The sequence below is a fragment of the Wyeomyia smithii genome, chromosome 3 (genome assembly GCF_029784165.1).
Source record: "Wyeomyia smithii strain HCP4-BCI-WySm-NY-G18 chromosome 3, ASM2978416v1, whole genome shotgun sequence".
Taxonomy (NCBI): domain Eukaryota; kingdom Metazoa; phylum Arthropoda; class Insecta; order Diptera; family Culicidae; genus Wyeomyia; species Wyeomyia smithii.
Window position 1 is genome coordinate 119,757,216 of NC_073696.1, and position 12,014 is coordinate 119,769,229.

General features: G+C 38.4%; 2 protein-coding genes across 2 annotated transcripts in view; one reads left to right on the top strand and one right to left on the bottom strand.

Annotated features, from left to right (window-relative positions):
- Positions 1–12,014, top strand: part of LOC129732652 (6-phosphofructo-2-kinase/fructose-2,6-bisphosphatase 1-like) — a 154,127-nt gene that overhangs the window by 29,467 nt on the left and 112,646 nt on the right. The gene's annotated exons all lie outside the window — the stretch shown is intronic.
- LOC129732651 (alpha-N-acetylgalactosaminidase) overlaps positions 1–12,014 on the bottom strand; it is a 104,020-nt gene that overhangs the window by 19,627 nt on the left and 72,379 nt on the right. The window contains exon 3 of the mRNA XM_055693704.1: positions 11,435–11,765. Within this exon, the coding sequence (XP_055549679.1) occupies positions 11,435–11,765 (331 nt within the window). The remainder of the gene's footprint in view (positions 1–11,434; positions 11,766–12,014) is intronic.

A 12,014-nucleotide genomic window follows, 5' to 3' on the forward strand; every position in this document is an offset into this window, starting at 1 on the left:
TGGACGATGATTAATTAAATTTAAACTTAATTGTTTGAAATTCAGACCGAGTAGGATGATTTAAAAATGATCAAAACTAGATTTAACTGCGCAGTACTGAATGTTGATGGATTCATGAATAAAATTATACTTTCTGTTATATCATTTTGAAGCAACAAAATGAAGAAATGAAGAAGTCAAATAACAATTTGACTAATTTATTTACGATAAAAGTGGAGTGATCACTCCGTATCATCGAATTTATTAGTCTCATTCATCGGAAGCTTTTGGGATTCCGAGATACAAATACCGCTGCGCTGGCAATAAAGTTTGAGAGGTCAGCTACAGCTCTAAATCACGATAGCGGATGGGTCTGCGCAGTCAAGGCGGTTGCTATCCTGTTTATTGTACATTAGGTTGGGTAACCTTGACACGGCCAGTGGCGTATTTTTCAGTTGGCAAAAATTAGTAAACCTTAGCAGGCAAAAAATCCACTAACTCATCAGGGGCCCAGCTGAAAAATGCATAATTCTCCTTATCATATCGAACACAAATTGATGGCAGAAAATGTAATATGCATATGCATGTCACAAATTCATACTGTTATTTTCACAGCATGTCATAATTTTCCTCATCAACCGGAATGTTGGATAATTTTCAGCTACATCAAGTAAAAAGGAATTAAAGATGGAAAAACTCTAATGCTCTCCATCCGCTACGAATCTTTTTCGAGAATAGCAATGTACAGCTAAGAAAAATGTTATTTAATATTCAAGAAAACGTGCGTCGAACTAAATTTAGCCTTCAGTAATCCGATGGAAAGTTTGTAGTTAATTTCAAAGCTTCAACATGTCGCAACAAACTCGACAAAATCTGTTTTATTTGCTGGTTTTGAACAAATAATTTTGTATGGATAAAACAACGTCAAATGACCTATGCACACAGGGGAACAGCTTCATTATTCATCTCAGCCCATATATTCATCTTATACAACATGAAAACAGGGAACAACACACATGAAAACAGGGAAAAAACGCATATTTTCTAACTAAACCAATCTGCTAATCCATGGAATGGTTTCTTCCTAGTTCACTTTAGATTTCTTATAAGGAAGAATCCTCAAAAACTCACTTGAAAGCTCTTGATTTGATATTATACTCGGGCATCAGCACTCGAATACGCATTTAATTCAATCTCCTATCTCAGAAAACAAAATCCGCGCATTGTTCTATACGGCTACAACGGGACTCGTTCAACAGCCAACCAAAGTTTTTTTCATCACTAGCGAACCACTTTTTATTTTAATCACTAAACAAAATCACTTACTACACTAACAATACTTTATTTTTTTAAATGTTCACCTCAAGTTTCCTAAAACAAGCTTGAATTAGCAGAAATATATGAGATGAATTTCGAGACTAGGCATCGCGGCCCTAGTAAGGCAGCATGCTGAAACAAATATACTAGGAACAATCCAGAGAATATTACGAATCGAAAAAATCGTTATAGGCAAACGATAAGGACAACGATTGGAAACTTGGCACTTAGAATGTTAGGACTTTGTTCGAACCAGCGCACGCGGGCCTCTTGCTCAGAGAGCTACGGAAGGCAAAAGTGAAGGTGCGTTGGCCTGAAAGCGAAGAACGTGAACTCTGGGCGGTTAATCCGACCGCGGACACTTCTTTCAAGTACCATATCTACTACAGTGGCGGCGAGAGAGCGGATTGAGGCGTCGGTTTCGTGTTACTAGGAAACCAAAAAAAGTGGGTTATTAGGTGGAGGCCTTAATGACAGTCTATGCGTATTGAGGATCAAGGGCAGGTTCTTCAATTACAGCCTTATCAATATGTACGAGCCGACAAACCGTTATTGGTAAGGAGAGCCTTCACTCTACCACCAACGACAACGACTTGAGGTTAGTTAACTTCATGGCCGTCTGTAGTACCCATTATACACGTCTAAACATTCGGAAGCACACCTGGAGACACCCCAATGGAGAGGCCTGCTCACTATCTCGTAGTAGGTAAGATTCGTGCCTGGTTGTCCAACGTATTTCAATCGAGATCGACGTGGAAGATACGTCTGGACATCAAGAGGTTATCAGCGGAAAGAGTTGCTGCAGAGTATACTCGGAAAGTTGCTCGACGGATCGGTGAACCAGCTGGTGTGGACCTGAACGAGCAGTAGAAACACATCCATGATGCGGTCAACGAAACAGCACGAAAAGGGATAAGCATGACAACGGGAACCACGCGTAGCGGGTGGTTCCTGGCTGAGTGTCTAGAGGTGACGGAAGAGAAGAACCGGGCCTATGCCAACACGATAGTAGCAGCTAATCGTGTGACGTGTCAGATGAGGGAGAAATACCAGGAGGCAAAAGTTGCCGAAAAGAGGCTTTACCGCCGTAAGAATCGTGAGCACTACTATCGCGTCCTCGCGGAGGCGGAGAATTGCTTCACCAGGCACGACACGAGGAGCTTCTATAGAACGATTAACGGAATTAGGAACCGGATCGTGCCAGTACCTGCCATGACAGGGAGGGAAACCTGATAACCGATAAATCGCAGGAGGCCGTGCGTTGGAAGCAACATTTTGGAGTGGGGGAACAGGATAGAAATTGGGAAGGCAGGGTAAGATGTGGATCCACCAACATTGGACGAGGTGAAACATGCTTGCAAAGAGCACAACAAAGCCGCTGGGAAGGACGGCTTACCGGCTGAACTTTTCAAAGTCGGTAGCGAGCGGCTGTGTACTATCTACGGACAGGATGGAGGGACTCATATGCCCTATCTACAAGAAGGGACATAGACTCGACTGTAGTAATTATCGAGGCATAACCCTCGTCAATTTCGCCCATAACATTCTCATAAAGCCTTTGTTGGAGAATACCGATGCGGTTTTCGAGTGGGACGATCTACAATGGACCAGATGTTCACCTTGAGACAGATCCTCGACAAGTTTCGAGAACACAACTCGCAGGCACATCATCTGTTTTTTAGACTTTAAGGCGGCGTACGCGCAACGTGCAACGCAACGTGCTTAGCAAATAATGCTTAAACATGGGTTTTCAACAAAACTAATTAAACTGTTACGTGCGACGCTTGACGGTTTCACATCAAGCGTTAGGAGCGCGGGCAAATTTTCGGACGCGTTTGTCACGTTGGATGATCTGAAGCAAGGTGACGGGCTCTCGAACTTGCTGTTAAACAAAGCTTTAGAAGGTGCAATACGAAGGGCAGGTGTGCATAGGAGCGGCACAATCATCACGAAGTCTCACATGCTTCTGGGCTTCGCGGACGTCATTGATATCATTAGTGTTAACCGTAAAGCTGTTAAGGAGGCCTTTACGGCACTCAGAAGGGAAGCTGCGTGAGTTGGACTCACCATTAATACTGTCAAAATGAAGACTGGAGAGGAGTAGCCCAAGACCGAGTTTTGTGGAGACGTATTCTGGATTCGGCATAAGATCTCAACGATCTGTCGCCATAAAAGTAAAGTAAGTAAGCCAAGACGCTAACACCCTTTCAGAAAATTACTCTTGACTCTGAAAAATGTTTCTACCCGCGAAGAATATTCAGTTTGCTGAGACGAATACGTGTGCAAAGTTTCATTCAAATAAAAAAGGACCGATATTAATTCAGGTCTTTTGGCATGGAAACACTCTAATGGCATTAATTTAAATGCAATTAGTTTCGAAACGTAACAAATAATCGATGGTGTAGATCAGAGTCAAAAGTTGGATACCAAATTATTACTTATAATGTATATGGGAAAATTCAATCAAAACAAACTGCATTGCGAAACATTATTTTTCAGGCCGTCCGGCGACAACTAGCGACAGAACTTATCTTCATGCGGTTATGGGAAAGTTCTTTATGTTCGTAAATTAAACCAATAAAAATATATCGATTTAGGTACGCTAGAAGTTTCTACCTAGAGATAACAAAAAAGTAATCCCAATTTTTCAATCACAGAGTTCCAATTTCATCGGTAACAATTATGGTCATCACGTAACTATCATTACTGCCGAACATTAATAAGCTCCAGCTAGAAATCCACATGCTCCAACACCTTCAATCGGCCATGCGATTGGAAGCAGCACCTTCGCAGCTGTATTCCGAAATGTTGCATGTTCACATAGGTAAATCACGCGTTGCTTTCGTACACAAATTGAGCACATCTTAACCAGACTGGCTAGCTTTTCTTTGTGCATCTGGCGCTGCTGCTGCAGCGTGTGAATTGCAGCGGGGGAGTCGTCATAACGGTGTTGAAATTTGAATTGAATCGAAGGGGTGAGGGAGCGGGCCAATTGTCGAAGTTCTAAGCAAATGTGAGGTTGCATCCCACGACACTGGGGAGACCGCAGGTCGCTAGGCGCTAATTCGATGTGTTTTTCAGTGTCTGTATCGGCCAGACGACCAGATTCGCTTCGTACTAGGGGCGCACCTTTGCTAGCGAATGCAATTAGCATAATTATCGTTCGAAGAAGCCGAAAAGAGAATAGTTACCGCCTCATAAAGAGCTAGTTCAATGTTTGAACAAAGCCGCTGTTTCCTATTTGAAGATTCGATTACTTCTAAATTATAAAAATACTTTTCAATATTTGTAAGCATTTGTCGTCAAATATGCGTTGAAGGTCAACAAAGTTAACTCTGAACCAGCAAAATTACGCAACTTTTCAAAATCGCCGTCGACATCAAGATATATATCGCACCATAGCACATGACAAAAAAAACAAAAGATCATCGCCTAAAGATTGCAGAAAGCACGCACAACGCGAAGCCGTTTCCATCTCCAAAAGTGTACGTGTTCAGATTAGGCAAACAACGAACCTTCGTTGAGTTTAACAGTTGGATTGACAGAAGCAGATCGCTGCTTGGAAGGTCAGTACTTTACAGTCCCGTTCGTGCAGACCGCTTTGTGCATCGCAGAAGCCAAACCCAACCAAAGGATTCTTCTCTTCGTCAAAGGTCAACTTAAGCGCTGGAGTTACTCGAAACTGCCAGAGAATTGTGTTGATTCTGAAGGCAACGGTAACTGCCTGTTTAGGCCATACATCAAATCAAGCCGATCTGCATGGCGTCCTAATATAGGCTAAAGTAAAAAGTCATCAATCAGCCAGGTGGTAGTCGCAGTTCTTCAAATGAGGTTAGCAAAGAGTGGTTGGTTTTTTCGGTTTCTCGAAAAGAAACGAATTTACCTACGCCTACTCGTAAAATAAAATATATCTAATTGATTCATCTTGAATCATTGAGGTGAAGATCAAAATACGATACTGAAGGGGAAGATCTATATCCACTTACGATTTATCTAACTTTGTCAGGCAAACGAAGTCGCGATGCGCCACGCGTGGGAATCATACGTCATTTAAGCATCCATTAATAATACCTTCATGGGTAGCGAGTTGGCTTTATTAGCATTTTTCCTCACTTACTGGCGCTCTGTTGAGGCGTACTGGGAGTCGGAAACACCGCAAGCTTGTTAAACGGTTTGTACTATATTACATGTTACTACTTCGTGGGCCGTAAAAAGCTTCCATCGAAACGTGTAGTTTACTGTTTTTTTTTCAATTTTTCAATTTAGGAACAAGAATAAATGAATGTTTAAATCCAAATCGAAAAATAGAAAGACTTATAGGTTAGGAAATTGTCTAAATTTTCATTTTAAAATATTTAAAAAAAGGCTCTAATTAAGATTAATTTTACACAGAAAGGTCATTCTAGATCTCCAGAAACTATCTAAAGTTGTTTAGATAGAAAAATTTAATTGCCTAAAGCTTTTGTGGACATTACAAACTGAGCACTATTGAGAAAAAATGTTTTCTAGCAAAACTTCAATGCCCTGTTAAGCGTATATGTTCATTACCAACCATGCGTCTCCATGAAATTATAAGCCACCCAAGTACTCTACTGCCGTAATCTCGCAGATTGACGTAAGCGCCAAAGTGGCCGATTTGTGTTCTTTACGATTAAACGATAGAACACACCAAATTGGACCTATAGGCCGAAATTTGATCAAAAGTGTAAAAAATAGCGTCAATAATTCTCGAAAACGAAACGACGTAACCGCCATTTCTACTCAACGTTAAGTAAATCCAACACAACTATGTTTGCGATACGTTTATTACATTCAACGACTCGTGAACTAATCAAGCATATGAACCAAATTTGGCATGTAGAAATTTCTGATAGCAGGAAATATTTTTATGGTGGTACGGACCCTCTCTTTTCTCTGCACGAGAAGGGTTCCGTACAAATGAAACACGTATTTATAATAATTTTTCCGGAAAACAGCTCAAAATGATCGAAATGATGCACAGGAGCCAAGAACCGACCCAACAGACTATTATGAATTCTAAGATGGCAACTTTTCCCAAAATTATCGAAAACTCCTGAATATGGATATTTCCGTAATCGGGATGGTGCACAAAAGCCTACAATCGACCCCAGAGAAGACGGTGTTAATATCAGACCACGGATTCAGCTTAGCGGTGATGAATTCGAGATAGTTGACGAGTGCTTGCATCTAGGCTAACTGGTGACATTAGCAGAGAAATTCGTCGAGGTCCTAAGGCGGAAAATCGCCGCGGCACGAAGTTGACTATCTACAAAACTTTGATCATACTGTAGCCTTCTAAGGCCAAGAAGCTTGATCCATGCTCGTGGACAATCAAAGCGCACTTGTAATTTTTATACAAAATAAGTGAAGATGGAAGATGGCAGAGGCCACAAATGCTGTTATATTCCAAACTAAATTCATTTCCGAAAACATAATCTTGGATCGCGATGAAAGGTCTAGTTGCGCCATAGGTTGCTATTGAATTTCATTGTAATCGGATTTTTAGTTTAGAGGTTATGTATCAAGATGTAAAAATCACGAAACATCAATATCTCAGAAACCACACAACCAATTTCAATAAAATTGGTGTCAAATGAACGGGTTATCTTCAAAACCCTTAACTTATAAATTTCGTAATAAGTTAACGTATGGTTCAAAAGTTATGTAAAGAAAAGTTATCCAGAAGCTATTTAATCTCACACATTTTTCTCAGAGATGGCTGAACCGACTTTCGCAAAATTAGTGTCAAATAAAGAGTCTAGTTGCCCCATAGGTTGCTATTGAAATTCATTATAATAGGACTAAAACTTTGTCCGTTATTTTTAAACAAGTGAAATCACGTCATAAAAGGGAACATATTCCAAAGACTGCTTAAGCTCACTCACTTTTCTCAGAGATGGCTGAACCGATTTTCACGAAATCAGGTGCAAATGAAAGGTGTGGTGTTATAGAGGCTGTTAAAACTCATTCATTTTTCTTGGAGATGACTGGACCGATTTTCACAAAATTAGTATTGTATGGAAATCTAGTTGCCCCTAAGAATTTTATTGTAATCGGCAGTGGCGTCGGGTCCACCTGTGCAACAACACCTATTCCCTAATATCCGAGCATATGCAATTATCGAAATATTATAACCTATGAAAACAAATGTGCATACTAACGAAACCCTTCAATTTAAAGCATCAAACATCAAGCATTGATTATCTTATGCTTATGTGACGAAATCAGCCACGCGACGCCTTGGGAATCGGACAGTAGCTTTGTCCGTTATGCATGAAAAAGTAAAACCACGTTTTGAAAGGAAATATACTTTTATCATTATGAAATTCATTTACTTGAAATACAACATCACTATTCTAGGTACGCAAAGAGTGGAAAAACCTTTATTGGATCGTAGTTGGCAATTCTAAGGTGTATTCAAAAAGACGGAAGCCGCAAATTCGGATTTCAAAATGAAATCTTGAGTTGATTCCCGGTCTCTACCTGAAACACCCACAGTTTTTTTGGCAAATTTGTTTCAACAAATAATAAAGTGCGAATGAGAAAGGCTAGGACTCACCGCTAGTTGGATTAATTCGTGTTTGGAAAAAGCTTCGTACTGAAAATTTTACTCGCTGTCACATACGTCAGTCTACGAGCAGTCTAGTACTTACACAACAAAATGATCTATTTAAAAAACTAAGCTTGAAAAAGCATTCTGAACCATTTTTTGACGTAGGATTACGTCTATTTATCGAAGTTAGAGGCCCGAAATGGAAATCTAGCAATTGAACCATGGAAAAGCTCTTGTATCTCTGTTATTTGTCATCTGATTTACGAGTTTTAGACATCAATCTATGAGATTTGTTTTACGGTTAAGATCTTATAACATATACAAATGAATGATTTAGTTACGCTATTGAACAATTGGTGAATAATATGGGTTGTCTAAATCAAACCGAGCAACCCATCACTGCCTTTTTTTCAGCACTACCGACACTGAAGTATAGTATTGGAAACGATTTGTTGTTGTTGTATAGTTCACTCGAGTACACTACGGCACACCCACAGAAAGTATAACTCTCAGTAGTCACGTATAAAAGGTAGCATGCAGAATTTTTCTCTTCATTTTTATTCTAAGACCGTACCGGTACCATACCGACGCTAGGTTACAAACTAAACAAGCTTGCTAGTATTACTATTGTGGAACACCAATGCACAATGTTTCCTGCGAAAACGTAATCGAAATTATTTTGACCCAAAAGGTTGATTTTAAAGCCGTAGTGCCTTCAGCAATGATGATCCATTAGTTATTCCTAATTTTATAGAAGTTGCAATTTTGTGATTAATTCACTAAACAGTGAGAAGTGAATTTTACTTTTTTCATTTTTGCATTTGAAAATTTATATTGTTCGGCAAAGTTGTAGCACATCTTATAAGAAACAACTTTGTCAAACACACCATACTTCTATCTGCCTATTTAAATGACTTTTTTGATTGAGTTTTCTACAGATTGCTACTAAAAATCAATTTTTTTCAATATAACATTTAGTAGTGATTTTCTACAATTTTTCAATGTTCTACTATGTTATTTGCTGTAACAAAACAAACAATTTCACCAAAAAAAGTTTATTTTTATCTCTCACATTTCTTTGGTTAATGACGATTTATAAAAATGCAATAATTTACTAACAGATAACTACAAAATCTGCAAATATCTGCAGAATAAACCATTTCTATATTTAAATATAAGTAAAATATCAATCAATCCAGATATAGGCATTTGTCTATCGCTGTTTCCTGTGCATAAATCTGTAAGTAAATTAGTGCATTATTGTAATAAAAATCCTAAATAGCTAAATAAATATAAGAGATAAAAATAAACTTTCTTCAGTGAACTTGTGTGTTTTATTATAGTGAGCAACATTGTAGCACATTGAAAAAATTTAGAAAATCACAGTAAAAAGTTAGAAAAAAAGATTTTAGGGGCATTCTAAAGGAAACTTCACTTCATTTGAATTGGCAGATAAAAGTATGGTGTCTTCGACAAAGTTGTTTCTCATAAAATGTGCCAAAACTTTACTCTGCAAAGTGGGTTCCTATTTGCAAAAACGAGAAATATAAAATTCGTTTCTCACGTTTAGGTAATTTAATACAAAATTCTAACTTTTATACAATGAAGAAAAATTACAAAACAACTTTGCTAAAGACAGTAAAGCTTCAAAATAAATTTTTTGAGTAAAAAGTAAAGCAAAGCCAAAGCGGAATGTAGCACTTCCGATTCGGAACTTGACCTTCTGTTTATTATATACAGACTTCGCAGCCAGCTGTTTGATGTACAGAACAATTGCGGGGCTAGCGCTACGATCCTACTGACACTAACAGTCTCTCCCAAGCCGAGACTCGAACCAACGACGATTGGCTTGTTAGGCTAGCATCGTACCTCGAGACCAACCGGAAGGATATAAAAAAGTAAAAAGTAATTAGTGTAAATTGGTGCATTATTTAGGTAGAAATCGTCAATAAACAAAGAAATATGTGAGATCAAAATAAACTTCCTTCGAAGAAATTGTTTGTTTCGTTATAGCAAATTCGTATCTCACTGTTGAGTGGATTAATCACAAAATTTCAACTTCTATAACCTGGAAAATTATTAACGGAACAACTTTACTGAAGACACTGTGACTCTAAAATCATTTTTTTGGGTCAAAATAATTTCGATCACGTTTTTGCAGCTTTGGAAACAGTGTGCAATGGCGCTTTTAACGCTCTTAAATTACATAATTGAAGAAGCTGAAATTTTTTCTACCACTCGCTAAAATGCCGCTGATAGTGAAAAATACCGTAGTCCTACCATATTCGAATATGTCTCGAATTCCACCCTCCTTTTCACAGTACTACATTTTGTATTTAAAAAAAATCAGCATAGGATCGCAACATATTAAATGTATAGTTTAAATATTCTAAATAAAAATATTGATAATTTCCCAAAAACCATTTCTTGACGATTTTTTCTAACTGTTGTTATAACCAAACGGTTATGGCCTAAGAAACAGAAAATGTAAAACCGCGACAATCAGGGAAACGTTTTTTAGAGAGAGTCTTTTTTTCGTAAATGTGCTTAGTTTGGTTTGTTCGGAGGAGTTCTTAGCACACAAATGGTCTATTTAAAAAACTTATTTTAGTGTACGATCTCAAATTCAATTTTTTCAATATTTCTATTGAAAATATAGACAGTTTTTTAGAAGTCACACTTATTTCTAACTCTTGTCATTACCGTACCTACGTACCTTCTCGTCTGTCTAAAAAACGTATTTTGAAAAACAAAAAAAAGCAATTTTAAACGATGGATTTTTTAAAAATCACTTTTTGTGTTGGAAATTTTTTTTAGTATAGAATCTCAAATTCAATTGTTTTCAATATTTTTAAATGAGAATTCAGACAATTTCCTAGAAGTAATGTTTTGACAACTTTACTCTTCATGAACTAATTAAATTTTTGTATTGTGACTCACATTTAAAGTAAGCAATGTATGTAATTTGTCAATATGTATCTCAGTTACAAAAATAACTTCCACAAGGCGGTATGTGGTTGATCGAGACGTGCTTAGAGCAAGGCACAATAGTGAAGGGTGATCGATATTATTATTACTACCTCCGCAGCAGTTTAATTGGCCAAAACACAATGCCGGAGACATCGGAGGTTGCGGGTTCTAGTTCCGTCTGGACGAGGGAAATTTTTTCTAGGTCTAAATCTCATCCTCAGCCCTTGTTCATTTTTCACCTTCCGTAAATCATTACGCAAAACTCAACAGTTTTTTTTAAACTTTAGAGAATCATTGAGGGGAAAAGTTTGAAAATTGCTGAGTTAGAGTATACTTTGGCGGATACCAAATGATAACCAACCAATTTACTTTGTCTTCATAGTAACTTGCTTCGATGACCATGTACCGGATAGAAATAGTTAAACAAATCCTACATAATTAGCTCTTGATTACTTGGAAACAACACCGGCATCCGTTCCCCTGTATACTTATGTGTCGGGGCGAGACTAAAGCTGAAGCGCCGCTAAGCTACGTATGTGAAAATTCAATTCCAAATTTTTCACTCCACTGAGCGCGAAATGCGAAGCAGCTTACCTGATGCAATTTTCCGGATCACCCTCGCAGTCGGTGTTGCATCGGAACCGTTCCCAGGAGAGCCAGCCCATCGGTGGTGTCCGTGCCAGGCCGTTTTCCAGGCCAGTGCTCATGGCGGGCAGCAGGAAAATGGCAATCACTAACGATACTATCACAGTCTGGAAAATGCACACGGCAGGCAGGGATGGGTGACTATTGCTGCTGCTGGGGCTGCTACTGTTGCTGTTTCTGGTAGTACGATTCGTTTGGCTGCTCATCTTACGACTGCAGGAGCCTGTACATAGCGTTCCACCTTTAGCCTCTCTGGGTGTCATTTTGAATTTGATGATACCTGGGGAAAGATGAGAAAATTGATGGTCAATGAAAAATGTTGAACACTGCATTTTACACAAGAATTTGCTCTGTTTTCAAATGTTTCAAAGTTGACAAATCGTATTCAATACTAAACAGTAACATCTGGATAAAAAATTTTACTGAATAGTAGCATGAACGAAATGTTTTGTTGCAATAATACCTCATTCATGGTTTATTTTTTCATCCAAACCATGGTCAATAATTTTCCCCTTTCACCGTCCAAATT